Below are 21,579 nucleotides of genomic sequence, written 5' to 3'. Positions count from 1 at the left end.
TGGGATCACAATACACTAACCTCCAGACAACCCTTATCGCTCCAAGGATACCAAGGTGTGATTTGGCACAGTAGAAAAAAAGCTTTGTAATGTAAGAGCATATAAAACTGCCAAGCACTGGATCACAAGCAGCTCCTCTAATTGCTCACCTGTGTTGGGTAGTTGACAAATTGGAGTGCTGAGTTGCTGGAGACCATGGCCCCCAGGTAAGTGAGGGAGCATGCAGCATAAATCCAGTTCTGGGTGCGATCCACTCTGTCCTTCTCGAAAAACTGGATTACTATAAAAACGGAAAAGAAAATCTGAAGTGTGACCAGCGAATGTGTGGTGAATATATATCTGAGAATGAGAACACCATTTGTCAGCACAAGTTTGAGAGGCACATTATCAAAATCAGAGGCCAGCATTCGTCACCAGGCATGCCCAAGATGGTCATTCTTCACCAGTGGCAAAGTTCAAACATTTGAAACTAAAACATTCAACAGAGGGCACCATGTAAAACAAATGCCTACATTACTCTTATAATACAATCCAACATGCATTCATGCGATTCTTCCCAGTCTACTCATTATGCACAGCAAGGAATCCTCACAGCAAACACTGCACCACAAGAACTACCTAGAGCATTCCAAAATGACCAATGCCACTGCAATTTACAATAGAAATCCCATGTTCCTTCCAAAACAATATTACACTGTCGTAACATTGGATATAAAATAAAATCTTTAAGACAATATAAAATCTATTTGCTGCCCAAAAGGACATAGAAGCAACAAATGCATTTTGGTTCCAAAGATCCTTCGTCAGAGAAAGCTCTGTCCATGCATGTATTATACAATAATCTCTGTGTCACTGCAAGGTCAATTCCTGGATCTACATTCTAAACAGAGGTACTGAAAAATGTTGGCAGTGGTGGGAGAGAACCTCATGAGTTGCACAATTCTCTCCAGCAATGGTGGGGGCAGCGGCTCTGTAGTTTAGCTCCTGGAAGTGTCTTCATGCTAGAAAAGCAAGAGGAATTGACCTCACAGCGACACAGGATTTGACCTCACAGCAACACAGATCATTGTTGTAACAAATCCATGGACAGATATTTCCCTGACAAAGGATCTATTGGATTGTGATAAAGATTATTTTGTTTTACACACAAAGTTACGTCTGTATTGTATTTTCTGAAAGCAACATAGCATTGAAAATTGAAGTGGCATTGGTATTTTTGACGTCCCTAGTAAAACAAGCCGTTCTTGTGGTTCAGTACATGCTAAAATGCCCAAATATGGCATTCCTCATAACAAGGACAGTCACTTATCCCTAGGTGTGCATTCACAACACCAGGTGCAGCCACTTGTCACCAAAAAGTGTTAGATGTGGTCATTTGTCTCTATGTGGACATCAATATCAGAGACCTTCGCTCGTCACCAGTGCATTTTTATTTACTTTTGGGAAGCAATGAAGTTCTGCACATGTCGTTGATATGAACGTAGCAGTAAGGAGGGGGTACACTATGTGGCGCAGGATGTTCCAGCAATAGGGATGGGGTGTGATCCATGAACACAAGGAGCCTAGGTGACACCCACACATTGACTGAAGAGTAAGGTCTTGAGTTCCTTTCTGAACTGGAAGAGTGTTGGGTAGTCAGGATTGCCACCAGGATGGTGTTCCAGTAGGTAGGGGCATTGCAAGAGGAGGCACGTTTGTTTCTCATATTTCCGTGCATGCCTAGTTCATCTGGATCCTTGCGATGGCCTGGCTCATGAAGGAGTGTAATCCACCTGAGCTACAGTTCCGCAGGTGCAAGAGCACTAGTGGAACATTTACTATACAGCACATGAATACCATAACCCACCTAAATGCCTACATGTTAACAGGCCACGAGAGACATGCTAAATCCAGAAAGTCACTCCAAAGAGTATTATCCAAAATTAAATCATACTAAACATGAGAACTGTTCTACACCCTAGAAAAGGACTTTACCAGGCACTGGTCAACAACGCAGAACCTGGCACAGCTCCTGATCAAAGGATGACTGTACTAGGTTATCTTGCTGCCCGTATCTCCCCAGCTCACCTACCAAATACAGACGTTCTTTTTGTGCGGGCCTATGGATTTACTGCCGCCTTTGTTAGTTTACATTTTTAGAAAGTGGTCCCCATTGAACGCTCCATATACAGATTCTAATCCTCCCCCACCACCCACGCCCCAATCCTTTGCATCTTTCTTCCCACCACTTCATCCCATTTGTTCAAGGCTCTGTCCACTAGTCTTGTGCTTGCTCTCATTCTTGATGTCTAGGCCTCTTGCAGCCCCAAACACACTACACAGTTTGGCCGAAGTACCCATTTTGTTCTGGCTCAGCATGAGCAAGCTGACATACAATTCTTGTAATGTATATTGACAAGCCACATAAGGATGCACTGTCATTTGTTAAAACTTTCAGACTGTGGTCCATCACAACTCAAATCCAAAACACTGCACACCAAGAAGACCCATAGCATTAATACTACACCATGGCAGAGGAGTGCTTTACAAAAGGACATGCAGCAGTTCCCATAAAATGTACAACCTTTGGGTCACAATGCTGCTCTCTACTGCAGGAAATTGCAAGAAACAAAAAGCCACAGCACAGCTTCATCCCCCAATTTGCTACCAGAAACTAGCACGAAAGCTGGGACGCAGCACAGCTCCATACCTCAAGCTATTACCATTCAAGAACTGATAGGCTTGAACAAAGCATAGCTAAAGCACATGACTGTTCCATACTCTGACAGGCTGCAAAAGAGCCAAGCACCTACAGAAGCTGTTAACAGTCACTAGCACAAAGATCATGGACAGTGTTCTAGACCTTCAATCTAGCCTTGCCAACAGAGCCACTGCCCACTCCTCCCAATTTATGGTACAGTTCACTCTTGTGCAATACAAAGCTCAGACTCCCACTGATGGGGACTTGGGAGCGGGGAACTAACTAAAACCATATACGGAGGTCAACTACAGTAGAAGGGGACAGAGGTAGCACAAGCACGTTCTGTCAACAACTTACACAATCTTGCGAAGAAGGTGTTGAACACACACTGGATGAAGACCAAGGTTAGAGCATAGGTGAACTTCTCCTGATTATCCCCCTCGCCATATTTTCCCCTTGTTCTGAAAAACAAAAAGAAACAGCATTGAACACAAGTCCGTTCGGCCCCCTTTTGATTCAAAATGAGAGGGGAGGGGACTACACAAAAAGGACAAAGGGGTGCAATCCAACTACAAGGGGGGGGTACAACGAATTGAGTGCAGTCTGAATGTGAAGGAGAGGGCAAAAAGCACAGGGGAGGATGATTGGGGCAGGAGGAGAGAAGCAGTCCAAGGGTACTGAGCAGGATGAGGGACGGGGAAGCGATCTGGCAGTGAAAAAGAGGATGATGGGGTTGTCCAATGGCATGGGGGATCCATGGGAACAGAGTCTAACTGTAAAGGCAAGAAAAAGAGGGGGACGTGGTGGGTGCAGGGGGGAGGAGGGGTTGACTGTGCAAGGCAGGTTGGTAGCTTCTCCGTTACCCAAAAATGGAAGGTGCCATTTAAACTGACAGGGGGAGTGTGGGGGGAGAGGGGGGTCCGACATGACTACCTGGAACGGTGCTATATTGTTATAAAAAGCAACAAACTGTTGCATGAGTTGCACTGGCAAAGCTGTGGAGCTAAAAACCTGAAATAGCAGGGGACACCAAGGCTTCATGTACATAAGAGGTACATGGGTTGGGGGAGCAGGACCTAAAGTCAGAATAGGAAAGAAAGTAAGGTGGTTCACAATTGGACATGCAGGACGGACCAAGTCAAAACTGCAGTACATTGTCATATCACTCCCGAGGTTGAAGCATTAGTGTCCTATGGAATCCTACAGAGAAAGCTTGGGTGCGTTAGTGGAGCTTTAAGTTGTCCCAAAGTCAAACGCCTATCTAAGGTCTGATGTGTATTGGTAGAGATGTGCATGTTCGTGGTAGGCGCATATCAAACTAGAAGAGCTGTGCCAACTCTCAATAATGAAATTCCCAGTCACAGAGGTATATTGTTGGAACTTTCTAGGTCTTGTCACTGAAATCGTAGATGACTAAGGTAATGTGGAAGAGCTTTGTAGCCCTATTCTGAAATCCAGGTCACATTGAGGCAGAGTTTTGTGAGGTTCCCACTGTAATCAAAGGTCTTTATTGAGGTCCATGGATAGAATCTGGCGAGGTCCTGATGAAATCTCAGAAGGCTTAATGTATACTGGTAGAGTTGTTCAGGACTACACTAGTTGAATCCCAAATCTGGACAAAGATACCGACAGATCTAAGCCTCCTTGCAGAGACATGGGGATGGTCGCCATGGTGTATTTATTTTATTGATCGTTAGGTACTTATAAAATAAGAATATACTGTTTCAAAGCACCCACAGGGCAGGGAGGGTGGGAAGTACATTTACAACAATACAACACAATATTTACAAGCAGAGGGGGTGGGGAAGAGGAAGTGGGGGCGGACCTACTATGCCTTGTGAGAATTCAGAATGTGCAAGTGCAGAAAGTAAGAGCTGGCAAGTGCTGGTGTGTCCAAGCCCGTGGGTGAGCCATGGATGAAGTGCTAGAAAGTTGAGTGCTACACGGCCTTGACCGCAAGAGGAGTAAGGGCGAGTCTCCAGAGCTGAGGGTATGCAGATGCAAAGTGGTGTGGAAAGAATTGGTGCGGGAGGTCAAGGCCCAGAAGATGCATAAGGGCCAAGGACACTGATTCAGCAACTGAGATTAGCAGAGGAAAGAAGGAGGAAAAGAGGAAAGCCTTAACAAGCATCCAGAAATTGAGGAGATCCTGCTAAAGGCGCAGGGGGAGGCTATTCCAAAAGGAGGGAGCCTGCAGAGGAAAGTGAGCGACCCCCTGCCCTCTGCTTAGCAAAACGCTTGACACGCAAGGAGTTGGTGCCAGAGGAGCAAAGTAGTCTAGGGGGAAGAGTATTTAGAGAGATAAAAGTTGAATATAGTGTGGTCCCCGGGCCCAGACAGCCTGGTGGATGAAGCATAGGTATTGGAATTTAATCCGTGCAGCAACCGGGAGCCTGTGAAGACTTTTTAGCGCAGGAGAGATGCAGTCCCTGGGCTTAAGGCCAAGGAGAAGTCTTGCTGTATGTTACAGCCACACAATTTTGCATAAATCTGCAACTATGCGATAGCTGCACTGTTATGTACATGCATGTATAAACACCCTTCTGTATTCTGCCCTGTGCATTGTAATATGGACAGATAATACACAAGGCGAGATAGGTACAATAAGTTAGGCTCTTTTTCCCCAAGATGCTACATGCGCGATCCTAGATAAACATGCGTTTTGTATCCAACACCAGGTTTCTCCTGCCCCGGCATGGGCAAGTGGTGGATTCAACAGTACTAACTACATCCAGCCCTCAGAGTAGGAGGACAGGGACAGGCGCTGCACCTGAATAAAGAAAAAGAGCCGATGGGCTAAGCCCCGAGTCCTTAGTATTTCTACTCCAATTTGGATTTTGTTTTTTTTTTTTTTAAATGTAGGGTTTTTTTGGGATCCCAACGTGGACCCTACAACCCCCTTTAGTTATAAAAACACATACAACTCAATGGCCTGCCTCTTATCCATAACACAATTTTTTGTTCTCCTTGGTTGGATTCTTCCCGAGGGATCTGCCTCATCAGCCCACCCTCCCTCAGATGGGTCACAGACAGAACCATAAGGTGGACCTGACTGAACAGCCCATTAACCTTTATCTGGCATCACTATTGTAGAGGGGGGGAAGGTATATAGCCCCAATGGGTGCACCCCACCCCCACAGGTGGCATTGAGCAAGCCTTTGCGTCACTCACCTACCTCTGCCAAGGTATACATCAGCACTTTCTCTATCCCACACCCCACATCCCTCACTTAATAACATGCACTATATATAAACTAAACCTATACATATACATTTAACAATACAACTAACGACGACACACAAACACTTCAAATAATAAAAACTATTCACATCACGTTACATGGAGTTGCTGCTACAGTTAGCCACCACTTTTCAGTGGTAAAGTCATTGGTGGTTCGGGGGTCTGCCCCCTGCTAGAATATTGGGCTGTACTCCCCAGTATGCAGATTCTGGCACTTGCAATTCTTTTGGAGTCAATGTCCACTACGTCAGGCCACCGGGCCACCCAAGCTTCTTTTCAGGCAGCCCCATTCATCAAGTGGTGCCACCTCACTCCCATGCCTGCAACCTTCTTGTCTCTTCTTTGGCTGCCTCTTGGAGGTCGCCCGTCACTGCTGCAGCCCCCAGATCCTTTGATATCCTTGGAGGTCAGTCACACGCCGCAACGTGCATCTTCTTCAGGTGGCATCAATGTTGCTATTGGGATGCTGCCGTCACTCACTGCCACGCCACCTTCAACCACTTAAGGACTGCTCCCTCTCCACGGCGCAGCATAGGTCGCACACTATCTGGAGCTCCGGCCGGCATGCCGGAGGACTGCACTGTTTGGACTGGAACGCTGCTTCCTCCCCTCACTTCCCCAAGGCTTGTGTGGCCTGGGACTTTACCTTCACCATCCTACCCTGCGTTGCATACTGAAGCGCCACCTCACTTCTTTCCTTGACAGCCCTGGAGGACTGCTCTACTTGGCTCATCCCACCTGGTCTCAGTGTGGACAGACAAGGGGCACAGCCTGGTCGCCCGGTTTGGGCATTTCACGCATGCAGCATGGACCGGGTGGCTCTTCCTTCACCAAGCAAGCGGTTTGGGACTTGTATGTTGGGGCTGCCCGGCCTGGCCACCAAGAAGGTTTGCTCCTTACGGTCCTGCAAGTGCAGTATTGATGCCAGGCCGCCATGTTTTGTTATGTTATTTTGCATTTATATAGCGCCTTATATACCATTGGTATGGTCTGAAGGCGCTGGTAGGTTGAACGCCCTTGGGAACCGAAGTTCAGGTCAGTAGAGCGAGAAGAGAGAGTCCAAAGGTGCGTGTGCGCACCAGGTATGTGTGCAGCTGGTGCGGAATTCAAGTGGTAGCTGCTTCTTAGCGGTAGGTGTGGTGGTTGAGAGATCAGGAGTATGTGTTCGCTCTGGCCGGCTTTATCCAGGACGGGTGTGGCTGCGTTAGGCCTGAGGAGAACATCTGGCTGGGGGTGTGAAACCAGCAATGTTTACTTAGAGTGCTGTGGAGTGATAGCGGGAGATGTAGATATGATAACAGATATACCGAATGGTGTGATAGTATCTCTGTGTTCTAGTTGAGTGGTAGTGTAAGGGAGAGAGTAAGCGTGGGGAGTGTTATGATGTATGCTCTTTCAAATGTTCCCTGCATTCCAAAGCATATTATGTATGTCACGCAATTCCGTGCGGGCAGGACCGTTCTATGCATTTTTTGTTCATTTCAGGCGTTAAAGACTATCCTACACATTCATGTCTGCTTGACATATTCATGTACTCTGGCTCACCTTGCATGCTCAAGACTATCCTTCATTCTCCTGTGTGCCTCGCGCATGCTCTCATGTGTTCCAAACGTGCGCACTCCTGATCTTCTTGCGCATGCACTCCAGTCTACCCAGCGCATGTACTCTTGTCTGCCTACTCCTCCCGTCGGCATCCGTTTGGTACGCTCATTTGATCTACACACTCATCCTGACTACACACTGATACACTCAACATACTATTCATCAGCTCCATGTTTGCAAACAGAAGCTGCATATAAGGGATCTTCAGTAGAGAAAAGGCTATGCTCCAGTGCGAGAATGGAGGCAGATAGTTGGGGTAAGAAGACAATGACATTAAAAGGGGGGAAACAATGGATCTGCATTTGTTTAAACACAGACCTTCCACCTGGAATGGTGTAAAATTTGAAATTGCAGGGAGCCATTTAGCTGCCGGGGATAACCAAAAGTGGTTTTACAACCTGCATTTATCTCCTGATGTTTTGGACTACATGTTCTATGCTGCAGTCCAAAATATCTGGATGGTTAAAGGTTGCACACCATTTTCCGAGAAGGATCGGCCCACCTGGCTACCAGGAGCTGGCTCCGCAGCCCAACAAACAGACATTCATTTTGTCTATGGATTTGTATAAAACTGCATTGAGCAACCTCTAGCAGACAGTTAAAGCATGATCGGCCATAGGCACTAGATTTGTGGCACACTTATAGGTTCATCATCCTGCAGCAAACAATGGAGTGAGATGGTTTCAAAGAGAAAGAGGTAACAGCAATAAAAATACAAATGTGGCAGTGAAGAGACAGCAACAAATAGGAAATACACAGATAGTAGCAGAGTTACGCATGTAAAGTGAAGATGCAGATGAAAGAACCGACAGGAAAGACATGTAAAAGGAAATAACGGCAAAGCAATGAAAGACAGAGCAAAAGTTAAAGAAGAAATATAATGCAAAATTGCATAGGGCTGGTCGGTATCAACAGAAAGCCAGCAATTGAGTGGAAGACTTGGCAAAACAACCAAACATTAGAAAATGAACTTCAGGGACAGAAGAGCAGCAATTCCGATATGCTCTCAGGGAAGGAAATGGCCGGGACCAGACTAAGCGGAGCCCCGCTACGTCTTGAGGCCATTCAGCACGGGACATACAAAGGCTCACATACATTTTAGCATCCGTCAAAAATGATATACGTATTTTTCACGAGGGGGTGGAAAATTGCTAATAAAGTGAACAGTCCAGCTTCAATTACTCAAATTGCTCAGTCTTGCACCATCAGACATGTTTCTAAATTGTGGGCATTCTTAGGATTCAATTTGTGTTTATGCAAAATGTCCAGGGTTGGGTTCTATGAAGAGATGCGGTGCTGCATGACCTAGCCTGTGGCCATGCCCCTCAGCCCAGTACCACCCTCCACTCAGGGCCCTCACCCCTACCAAGGAGCAAAGTGTCCGAGTAATTCTGTTCAATTTCTAGCACTGCGTGTGCCTGTTTGAATGCAAATTGCTATAATTCACTCCCGGTTTGCTCTTTTAAGTCATCCATTACATGTACACCCTCGTAACTCATCTAGACCCCTGGCACATTTAATTATGTTAACTCAATTAATTCCTATACAGCAAAGATCACGGGATAATTTGTTACCATAACATATTTCTTGCCCACAGCTATTACAGTCAAAGTAATTGGGTGACCCTATTTTCCCCATCACCCCAGGCTTCCTTCCAGGGGTGTCCCAAATCCCAAAATAAGAATCACGAAAACAGGTGTTGGAGGCCTAACCGAATTTGAATCTGCTAAGCGCTTGGTTATGCAACACTTTGATCCGGGTGAAACTCCGCGAGTTGAGTTACTGTCCAATGAACCGTGACATTCTTTTGACAGCAAGGCTGGGAGTCTTACCCCAGGCCCCAATAGAGACTGCGCTCACACTCCTGATCTTCAGCTCATCTTTGTACTAAGTGCACAATTCTTATGCTTCAAGTCCCCCAACTGCAACCAGGTGCGTGCTGTATGCAAGAGACTGGACTATTTTACCAAACTTGTCACGGTAGAAGTCTAATATCTTGTCCTCTGGGGGTGGGATACACCCTGCACTGGGGTGTAGAAGGGATGGCACAGTATACACATTTGGGAATCAAGATCACCAAAATACCAAAATAGGTCTTGGAAACCAGCTTTTGAACAGGGGTGGATCCGGCGGGTAGCGTCTGGACTCTAACCAAAGAAGGTGGTTAGCAGAGGCGAAGTTGTTCCCATCAGTTGTATGTGCTTCGGCTTTGGGAAAGCTCCCCCCCCCCCCCATTTCTTTAGGAGGTATTGGAGTGGGCGATCCAGTGGAAAGCAGTAGCAGTAGCGTTTAGTTCAGATACAGCAATGTGGACTCAATATCAAAACGTTGCTGCAAAGAGGATGTGTAGAAGGGACCCAACCTATCGCTTTTGGCATACAGAACCTGGATAAGGCACTAACAAAAGAACTATAAGCCTATTAAGAAATACACAAATCTAAGGTACTCAAGGGCAAAAGCCATAAGTGTGCAGAAGGTAACAAAATCACTGAATCGTTGGAGCAGAACAGTTGTAATCACTACTGCCCTAATCTAAATACCCAAGACAAGCAAGCGGAGGACTGATTTTGAGAGGACATTTGGGGTTTCCACTACATAGATGGGAGGCATAGTTTAAAATTGCAGCTACTCCGAGTGTTCCCCAGCAACAATGTCCCCTTGACTCCAGTCGACTTTCTTTATAAGCTTATTGAAAAGTGTGTGCTCGACCATTTTAAAATGAATACTGCAAGGAGGTACATGAACTGGATGATGGGATTACTTTTGTTGGCGTGCACAGCGAGGCTGCTAAACTAGTAGGAAAATACTGTGAGCTGCACCGTATAAGGACACAGCGAATTGCCAGATGGTATACAGTACAGTGCTGGTGGCCTAACCCAAGCAAAAGAAAAGGTGTATGCACCCTATAGAATTAGACCTAACGGTCTAACAGATCTCGCTCCATGCTCGAGACACAATTTGTTTCTATATTATGGAAGCTAGCTCATGTTCAGTGCCCATTTAAAGGCACACATAGGAATGAAGATCGAAGGGCTGGATAATTTGCACACATGCATGGCGCACCGTTGAGGTAGATTTCTTGGCCATGTTCTGATTTTCATCGACGACTACCCGGCTTTGGTTCTGGGAACAAGAAAGCACTGACTGAATCTTTACATGGCCATGCAGGATTACATGGTAAATGGGTTGGGGGGGCGGGGAGTACTTAAGCGGGTGGCAGATACTTAATAAACAGGAAGCAAAGTATGCTGCAATCCACAGCTAGAGCTTCCTGATAAAATGCCACGAATATCTTGACTTGCAATATGTGTACAGAGGGGGAAATACATAGGACACCCTATATTTATGGGGAGTTGGGACTCCCATAGAAAACCCGAAGCCATAAAAGCCATAGCACAAACAGCCTTGTTTTTTCAACCCTAGGACACTGATCACAGCCATACCCCCCCAGGGAGTCACTAATTCCTGCTGCTTTTCTCTTCCTTTTGTCAACAGGTTATCTTCTCGTGTTCACTCTCCCAATCCCAGCCGTAGGGGAGCTTGTTTTTTTTTGTTTTTTTTTATTCTACATTCCATCCATTTCAATTAGGGGGAAAGCATGTAGCCCTATCAAATTTAGGCCCCAAGCTACATGTGCATTTTTAAATAAAGTGCTCACTTGCTCGTCTGTAGGTTATCTTTGTATTAATCAGATGAAAACACAGATGTAATGGGAGAAACATGTGTCCTCTTGTGCAGAAGGTTTCTGTATTACGCAAGCAGGGGTTACAATTTCAAGAAGCAAGATACTAGCTAGCCATATTTGACATCTCAATTCTCGGACGGCTTCATCCATATTTCTTGATCATGCTATGGGATTAGAAAATTTTAGAAGTATTGACTACTACAATTCAAAGTCTGTTCGCGCAGTATAACTACACACCCCAATCGCTATTGTCTATTACTTTTTGAGGTACCAAGGGGAACCTCGTGTATTTTCTGCTACATTCTGACATGATTCCAGGAAGTTGAGCGCATTGCATACGGTTACTCCCCTACTTTTTTGGTATTTCTATTGAATATTGAGTGGGTGAATCTTGCATGTTCTGCCACCATTCCCAGTTGGTTTATGTGCATGTGGAATGTCTGCACACTCGCAAAAGACGCTTGCTTTGCTAGAGAAAAGAACATGAATTCAATAGGGAGGGTGCAGAGAAAATTCTGATAGCTACCGCGACAGGCTTGATCAGCCAGTAATGGCCCGCTGTCCAAGGGAAGTAACGATTTAAGGCTGGCCCTCAGCGCCACAGGTCTTCAAAGGGGAGGACACCTTCCATTTCCTTGACTTGGAGGCGCAAAACCTGAGTGCCAAAGGAGGAAGATGAGCGCTGCGGGGAGCTGCAAGCATAGCCGGTGAGGCAACACAACATGGAGGCAAGCATGAGGAGGGCTGCAGCAGTATTGGGCGAGGCATGGTGGTCAGAGGCAGGGCAGGTGGAAGAGCAGAGAAAGAGCAATACGGTTGAATATATGCAGTGCTCAGCTCACTAACCAAGAAATCTGATTGGTTACAAGGTGCTAACAAATGTGTGGTATGCTTAAGGTTCATTTGTAACAGTCAAGGTACACTCCTTTTTGTGTAAATTGGATGTAAATATCTACTTAAAACAAATAAGGTGCGGGGGAGAATAGCAATCCTGACACTGGATTGTAATAATAACTAGAAAAACAAACAGGTGTCCACCAGTCCCCTGCAAACCTCCTTTAATTGTAATCCAATCAATGTTTAGAGCCGATTGTATATGGATTCTTTGAATTTTTAAATAACACTTCAATGTTGGTTAAATGATGATCCTCCTGATCCTTTATACAATCAATTTGTCACACACAATATATTTCATTTAACTATTTTTCAAATCACAGTAATCTTTACAATAATTTTAAAAAAATATTTATCAACAAGAATATTTGTCAACAGCCAGGAGATGGACTGGCTATGTTCCATCTGATATACACATATGCAGTGGAGTCTCAGTTCAGATATTTACAAAAAGGCTCCTAAATAGAAGTCCTCACTCATTCCCTCTGGGGTCAAACTGGCCAATTTGGCAATCCAAAAAAGTTGCCTTTGTTCAGGTTTTTTGCCTACGTTGTCACCCATTTATAGTTTTTGCACTTCTACTAGTATGAGCACCAAGTTATTTTTATTTTTTTAATGTATTCTATTATTAGTTCCAACTGGGGCATTGGGAGGAAGTGTTGTATATTACTAGGGGAACCACATACAGCTTGTACTAGGATAGACAATCTCACACCAGGTGAATATTAGGAAACAGATTGTGATAGATCCTTACTCTTGATGGGTTCACATTACAAATACGTTGTATAGGGCATCTCACTAAACGGGTATAATTTTTTTCTATAATTATTACAATAAGGTGCATTGGCGACACGAAAAAACATTGAGAATAGCTCCTGATGAAGGGAAAGGAATTCCCGAAACAGGTTGAGCAAGTGTAAACAACATTTTTTGTGAATTATTGTAAAAATTACTGTGATTTGAAAAACAGTTACATGAAATGTATTGTGTGTAAAAACAAATTGATAATATAAAGGATCAGGATGATTATCATTTAACCAACATTGAAGTATTATTTTTCCCCAAAAAAACATATTAATGTGCAATTAGAAGTATCCATATAATTGGCCCCAAACATGGATTGGATTCCAATTGAACGAGATGTGCAGGAGACTGAGTGTTCTACATAATTTGTGGACACCCGTTTGTTTTTCTGGTATGCTTAAGGTAACAGCATGCCCTGCTGATTCAATGATGCAAAGTATGTGAAAAGCCTGTTGTGAGAAGCATATTGAGGCAATTATAACAGGCAGCCGGCCAACCCTGGCCCGAGCAAAGCGGGGAACGGAAGTGCGCGACACCAATGAGAATGCTCGGAATGCAGGCTTTCCTTAGTGGATACAGCCCACGTTCTGAGTATTCTTATTGGTCGGTGGCGCCTCCCAGCGTGCTGTTTGATAGTTCCATTCTTTAAAAAGGCATCTTACATTGTGGCGACACACCCACATAAATTGCTACACATTACTTCAGAGTTATGTGCAACATTTACTGCGATATACCAGTGGACACAGGGAAACTTGCGTGCAGCAGGAGAAAGGATGTTTCTTAGCAGGGGTGTTCCTACCAGGAAGAAGACATGCTTTTATAGAACCAATACGAAGATCACTTTTTGGGGTCGGACACTGCAAGAGTGCCAGAAGGGGCAATGGAGGCAGTGTAGTGTTGACTGAGGGGACATATAGTTTAAATAATGGTTGAAATCATTGTGTGACGTAGAATAGCAGGTAATGGAGTTAACCATATTTGAGAGGTTGACTCCACCTGCCATAGGTCGTTTATAGACCAGATGAAGATATCAGACAAAGGGTCAATTGTGAACTATCAGGCTCTAATGCGGTTGACTGAAGAGTTTATTTAAATACAAATAGCCCAGCGGTGATCCTCCCTCCAGCTTTTCACTTCTTTTCTCCAACGGTCTGCCCACCATATTTCATGTTCCCTCCTACATCATAAGAGTCCACCCACATTAATCCAAGAGGCTGAACATCCCAGGAGATTCTAAGGCAAGAAAACATGTATGACAGGGAAAGGATAACAGGAAAATGTTAAAAGACATAAGCGTTTGTGTCCAAGGTTTGGAATAAACCAAGATACACAAAACAAAAATAAATAATGACAATAACAAAAAATTAGAATATACCAATTATTCAAGGACAACCATCGGGCACGGGGTACATGCGAAGGACAATTGAAGGAGGGTGTATAGGTTGAGAGAATCAAAGTTAACTACTTTATTGAGGAAGAGTGAAGGAGTAGATGGGAAGGCCCTGGAGGTATAGCCGAGTACCAAAGGGTAGAGCCCAAGGATTTAGCAGAGCAATAGGAAAGGTGGGAGAAGATTTTGTGTATATTTAGGAGGGCAATTCTAGCAGCCATGACAAAGGAGATGAACTGCTGGAGCTTGAGGTCATAAGAAGGACTGGAAGGTTGCAAGTCTTGAATGCGCTGCAAGGAGGTTCAGGGAAAAGAATATGGAGGGATGGCCAGTAAATGCTGCGAAGCAGAATACTTTGGTTTTAGAGGCATTAAACACGAAGCAACCAAGTGGCAGCCATTGGTGGATCATGGCAGAGAGACAGTTGAATATAATTGGTATGCTTGACCCATCATTTGGTGTGTAAAGAGAAGTTGACAAGGGGGGGTCCTGGGAGTCTCTCTGCCAGACATTAGTCCTGGTTACCAGTTCCTTACCCAGAGTCTTTAACTCACTATCTTTCACAGTGAAGAAATATCCCAAACATATCAGTCTTTGTCCTGCCCTGGGGCAGTCCAGCACCGAAATGCTAGGCAATTCTCCTCTGAACAAGAGTAACAACAGCATCCCCAGACACGTGTTTCGGTCTGGTTGGACCTCATCAGTAGGGAGGAGCTGTGCCTCTCTAAGAATAGTGAGCAAGGGGTCCACGTCTGGCATTGCCTAGCATTTCGGGGTGGGAGAAGATATGTTTGTGGTGCTGAAAATTGCATCGAGGGTGTGACCTCCCATGTGGGTGGGTATGGAGATGTATTGTTGTCCGGTGGAGTGATTCTAGATTGTCTGTGAGTGATCTGGTCATAGGGTTTGAGGGTGAGTCGAACCATATGTTGAAATCCCCTAAGATGGTAAGTGTTGGATGTAGGACGAGGTTGGTGGCCAGTGCTTCACCAAGTGTGTCTACAAAGTTTTTGTTGTAGCCGGGGGGGGGGGGGGTGGGAGGGGGAGTCTCTAGATGAGTAGGAAGCTGTGGGAGGTGGAGGGCGAGAGTTGCAGTTTTACAATGAGGGATTCGTAGTCTGTGTTATTGGTGGATGTGTCCTTAATTATTAGTGGGAATTGGTGTTTGTGTAGTATCGCAAGCCCCCCACACCCCAGGATCTGTTCTGAACGGTAAGGTTGTGAGGGCGGGCAACGAGGAAGGTGATGCATGGTGAGGGGAGGTGGTGCAGTGTGGAGAAAATGGAAGAGTGGGAACAGAGGGAATGGGAGAAGAGGGGAATAGGGCTAGTACCGGGTTGGGTGCGGGTGGGGAGGTTTGGGTCCTATAGTGTGGTGGCAGTGTCTGCGAGCTCGGTTGGAGGATGCAAGATGCTAAGAGGGGCATAAGGTGCTTTTGGTCTCGGTATTTCCTTGGCATTTGGACAGTCCAAGGGGTGTGGGTGAGTGGGAGGGGCTATGGGGTTTTGGCCACAGCTGCTGTTGCTGCGCTAAAGCTGGGAAGTGCGAGTTGGAGGTGCTATGTTGTTCGCAGACATTGTGAGCAAATGGCGTGGGCAATTGGTTGGTGGCGGGGGTGTGTGAGAGATGGGCAATTTATATGGCTCGCTGTGCGGTCAGGTTTGTTCCGTGGAACAATGTTCTCTACTCCCTCACTCCATCTTGCTGTTCTTAATTGCGCATAGCTGGATCTACGTGGGGGGGGGGAATAGTGGGTCGGAGTGAGGAGGGTTGGTCTAGCGAGGAGGAGGGATAGGTGAGGTGTGAGGATTGCAGGTTGATGGTGTTCAGTGATGGCGCAGTGGGCTGTGTGTTGGTGGTGGTAGAGTTCAGCTGCAGGGGGGTCACATCAGGCCAAGTGGCGCGCCAGCCTGCTGCTCTGCTTTGACCAGTGTGTGGCATGGTGTCCATCTGGTCTATGGCAATTGGTCGGGCAGTCGAGAAAAGAGTTTCACGGGAAGGCTAGGTTTCACCTAGCGGTTCACAGAGGGATAATACCAATATGATAGGCAGTTATGCCCTAGGTTTCACAATATAATAGGCAGATATAGGGGTAGAGAGATTCACCTAGATGATTTGACAACCCTGTATAGTGGGAGAGAGGCCTAGGTTTCACATTGTAATTTGGGTATGGGAGAACATACCTAGATTTGAGAGTCCTGTAGGTTTCACAATACAGTAAGTTTCACAATATAGTAGGCAGATACAGTGGCAGGGTACACCTAGATTTGAGAGTCCTCTATAGTGGGAGAGAGGCCTAGGTTGCACAACATGATAGGTTTATAAAACATGTGTTGCCGATGGATTTCCTAGTGAGTGTGATGGATGCGATTGGTTGGTGTATTTCTTTACTGGTGATGTTGCTATGTGGCGGGTTGAAATGTTGGGTGGTTAATACCCATGAAAAAGTGTTCCTACCTTATCTGTTGATGCTGGTTGACGGCAGTCTGTTCCTCGTTTGGCACATCTGGGAACTGCAACCGGCTGCTACTGTTGGTTTGCTTGTGGGATTATGCCTTTGCAACCACCTGGTTGTTGGCTGTTTGCAACAGGCTTTTCTAGAAAGAGGTAGAGGTAATATATGTATACAAAGGGGAAGAGGAATGTATAAAGGAGGAAGAGGTGGTAGTGTCCTGCCAAGTAATGGAGCATGTATGACATACAATGGTTGTCATTATTGTAAGGCAGAAGATCAATGCATAAGGTTGCACTGGAGAGGGCACAGACGCACGTATGGGAATGATGAGAGGAACTTTCATAAGGACCGAGACTGGGAACAGCATAATAACAAACACTGGGACTCCAGAAGAGAATTAGGCCAGCAATATTCAGCTAGAGATTATTATGAGAATGATTACAGTACAATGAACTACATAGCATAGACTGCTCTGGAGAGGGAAGAGTGCACATAAGTATTCCTGTAGATTCAAAAGGGGCCATTTGTAAAAGCTACAGTGCAAGGCAAACAGGCGACATTCCTCCTTGACACAGGTGTGTCTGAACATCAATTTTCCACAAACTAGCGCCCCATATTCCCCTCTCTGGGAAAGTAACATCTTGGTGGGATTCTCTAATAATCTGGTCCAAAGTCCAATATCTGACCCTATAAAGTTTACTATAGGTCCAACATATTGCATGGCTCATCTTGTTGAGGTTGTCACTGATAAATGTGCTTTAAATCTGCTGGGAATAGATTTGCTAAAACAGTTGCATGCAGATATATACTGCTTGCCTAATGAAGTGTACTTAACATGCAATGCTGAGTATTTCAAAATGTTTTGTCGCCACTATAATGAATTGCCACCTGAACTTAAGGGAACTGACCCTATGATCTGGGCAACTGGATTCAATGATGTAGGATGTATGGTAGTTGGCCCAGTGAAAGACTGTTGAGGAATTTTTCCTCAGTATGAAATACCCAAGGAAGGGTTAGAAGAAATTAAGCCCGTAATACAGGATTTTCTAGTTAAAGTGATTTTAAAAGAAATTGTGGGGAGTCTCTGCAACAGCCCAATTCTTCCTGTGCAAAAACTGATTGATGGGAAGGCTTGTGTTCCAGCACAATGAAGACCGATTATTGATCGCCAAGCAATAAATACAAATGTAGAACCACAGTATCTGGTGGTGCCGGACAGGACTTCCCTGTTCACCATGACACCGCCTTCAGCCCAATATTTCACTGTTATGGACCTCAAAAATGCTTCATCTGCTTTAGTCACTCCGGATTATACTAAACCATTTACGTTGTTTGTGCATGAAAAGCAAGAATGCGGGTTATGTGTACTAACTCAACAGCAAGGGGGTAAAAACAGACTGCATGCATATTTTTCTTCTGCATTGGACCAAGTGGCAAAAGCACTTACAAATGGTTTAAAGGGATGCAGCGGCTGCAACTATTTCTATGAAGCAAGCAGATGCCTTAATATTGAGACACCAAGTTACAATGTCTGTGCCACATGAGATTGATATTTTAATAAATAAAAGTAAAACACAGTGCCTGACAAATGCCAGGTTAACTAGATATGAGCCGACGTTATTGGCTCCAAACATTGACATACAACGTTGTAACACTCCAAATCCTTCCACCTTGCTACCCCTCCCATCGGATGAATCAAAAGTAATGCATGATTGTGCATTAATAACAGATAAGGAACCTAAGAGACGGGTAGATTTGGTGGATACTCCGATTGATAAACCTAATGATACATCATATGTAGATGGCTCGTGTTTTAAATTACCAGATGGCACTACCACGGCCATATATACCATTACAACATTGAAAACCATTGTTGAGGCTTGTAGGATACCTCAGCATTCAGCACAAGCAGCTGAAATGATGCCCTTACCCGAGCTTATGAGTTGAGCTCCGGTCTTGTAGTTAATATTTACAATGTCAGTCAACATGCAATTGACCTAGCTTACAACTTTGTCCGCTTATGGGCCGAAAGAGGATTTTAACTTCACATGGGACAAAAATATAGCATGGTACATTGATTTCGAAATTACTGTATGCACTGACCCTGCCAAAGAAATTGGCCATCATTAAATGTAGCGCACACAAGGTTGTTATAAATGATGTGGGAAAAGGGAATGCTTTTGCTGATCAAATTGCAAAGGCAACTGCACAGTCTGCTGTATCTATGTATATTACATAGATGATGCAGACAGAGAATATCATATTTGATAATACTCTTGAGACAATACAAACTATTCAGTCTGAGGCTACTACACACGAATTAGAGCAATAGAAACAGACTGGGAAACATGTAGATAGATGGTTGTTAGCTAGACACGCAAGATGGGCGGGGGGGAATGAATCTAGGTTATCACTGCACAGCCGAATATGTTGCCTTAATTGCTGACGACATTCACAGCGACTCAGTGATTTCGTAGACGTTGTGGCAGGTATTTAAAAAAAAAAAAAAAAAAAAACACACTCCAAGTCAGTAGAAACATTAAATTAAAATGAAATGTTAGAACAATAAAATCGAAATAAGTACGAAAGGTACTGTCTGCAACAGGACGGCAAATGTATATTTGGATTATGTGCGCACGCGGAAGACTGTGGAAGTTGTTTTCAATATATGCGTAAAACATGCAGAAGGCAATCATTTTTGTTGGTTGCCATGTCCGCACTGACCAAAATAATTAAAGAATATTTATGTGAATATACAAACATTGACATGGTGGGTTATGCAAGTTTGGTCAATGAAAGAGAATCATTATTTTGTTTTAAGCACCAAACAATTGTAAAATAGTAATGTTAGTTCTAAAGCTATATTATTGTGTTTACATGTGAAATAGTATATATTAGTGCAAATTTACTGAGTGTTAGAAAATGTTTTGCAGTATTACACACAAATGTGCAATAAGTATTTTAATTTATTAGTTCCAATATTTATCGAAAAAAATAAACACATTCTTTTAATCAACCACATTGTAAATAAAATTAATTGCTGCAATTCGCCAGACAGCATTGTACATACGCATGAAATACAGAACACCAAAAACTTTAGTTTAACTGCCCGCATTGTACAAAAACTCGACAGATGGATGTCTAAGCGGACCCAGTAATATGTATTCATGGAGAAACCGGGAGAGCCTTAATTTATAGTCACTCTGTGCGATGAAGTGGGATCACAGGGAAGCCACGGAGAGCAGGCAGTGCTGACACGGAGGCCATCAGTGAGCAGTAAGTGTGAGCCACTACGGGTGCAAGAATGCAAACAAGGAGTCTGTTCTGGGCAGTTCTCGGGGGCGAGGGTATATGTTAATAAGTCGCAGTTGCGGGCATAAGTGCGAACCTCCACGGGAGTAAGGAGTTAAGCAAGGGTTGCACACTCATCGATATTGATATTTCATTTTTATCGCGCTCGTACACAAGTGTTTCAGAGCATGACAAGGCAAGGGAGGGGAAACAGGAGAGCAAAAACAACGACCTTACTAGGCCCAGTGAAAATGAGAACGCCCAAGTGCATGGGGGAGGGAAAGGGGAAACTTGCATGGAAAGGGGGAGATGAAGTGGAAAGTGCGGAGCAAAAGAAAAACAGAAATAATCAAAAATAAATAAATAATAAAGGCAACAAACCGTGGAAGTGCAGCCAGGAAGTGGCAAGTGCTGGGTTTAAGGCAGGGCATGTCTGATAAGCGCAAGAAGGAAAAGGGGGCGGGGGAGACTGTATGGATAGATACAGACCCCAGTGCAAAGGGTGGCCCGGGGGAAGTGCGGGTGGGTGGCAGGGTGAGCAGATATCTGGGCCCGGAAGACAAGAGCATAGGCCAGGTGCACGGTGCCGAGAGAGAACAGATCAGCAGGGGAGAGGAGGGGCGAAGGCAGAAGCAAAGAGGAAGGTCTTGAGGTGCTTCCAGAACCAGAGATGGTTCTCCTCAAGATTCAGAATGGTAGGGAGGCTGTTCCAGAGGAAGGCCCCAGCCGAAGACAGATATACCCCCAACTTGTTTCTTTGAAAAACGACTGACACTGAGGAGTTGGAGGAAGAGCTCAAAAGGCAAGGTATTTGCAGAGGGATAGTTGAAGATATTTTGGACCCAGGCCCCAGAAAGCCCTGTGGACAATGCAGAGGGTTTTTTTAATTTAATCCTTGCATCCACTGGGAACCAATGGGGAGATTTCAGGGCTGTAGAAATACGATCCCAGGGCTTGAGGCCAAGTTCTGTCAGTCCTGTTTTGGATTAGTTGCAAAGGGCGGAGAGTAGAGGCGGAATGACGGTTAAGCTGAAAGATGGCCAACTTTTCCATGAGTTTGCCCAGAAAAGCAGTAATGGAAGTTGGGCGATAGTTAGCCGGCCAAGAAGGATTAGCTGTGGGTTTCTTGAGAAGATGATGCACAAAAGGAGTTCTTCAGAGGGGAGGGGAAGACTGCAGAGACAAAGGAGAGGTTGCAGAAATCGTCCAGGGTGAGGGTATCAATGTGGTCCTTGATTGTTTTAGAGGAACAGGGGTGAACCTGTTTTGACAAGGCTTTCATAGATCAGACTTGTCTAGCGATCTTGTCAGGGGAGAAAAGAGGAAAGGACAAGAAAGAGGGTGAGGGGTGGCTGAAGGAGGGTCAGCATGCACAGAGGGAAAGGGGAGAGAAGGTAGTGGAGAGGGGAAGGTGGACAGGATGTCCTGGGTTTTTTAGATCTAGTGAGAGGCAAGGGCAATGCAAAGAGCCTGGGAAGCAACAGTATGGGAAGAGACTGCAGCAGGGTTGGCCAGCTCCTTGCAGCTTTTAAAGAGTT

The 21,579-nt window shown here is 44.9% G+C and overlaps 1 protein-coding gene across 1 annotated transcript in view; it reads right to left on the bottom strand.

Moving 5' to 3' along the window:
- The window catches only part of SLC35B1 (solute carrier family 35 member B1), a 215,977-nt gene that overhangs the window by 180,192 nt on the left and 14,206 nt on the right, over positions 1–21,579 (bottom strand). Inside the window, exons 2-3 of the mRNA XM_069634378.1 lie at positions 3,038–3,141; positions 150–280 (exon numbers count right to left, since the gene is read on the bottom strand). Coding sequence (XP_069490479.1) covers positions 150–280; positions 3,038–3,141 — 235 coding nt within the window. The remainder of the gene's footprint in view (positions 1–149; positions 281–3,037; positions 3,142–21,579) is intronic.

This window comes from Ambystoma mexicanum, chromosome 13 (assembly GCF_040938575.1).
Source record: "Ambystoma mexicanum isolate Mex_15411 chromosome 13, UKY_AmexF1_1, whole genome shotgun sequence".
Lineage (NCBI taxonomy): Eukaryota > Metazoa > Chordata > Amphibia > Caudata > Ambystomatidae > Ambystoma > Ambystoma mexicanum.
The sequence above is the reverse complement of the archived record's forward strand: the minus strand, read 5'-3'. Positions and strand labels throughout refer to the sequence as shown.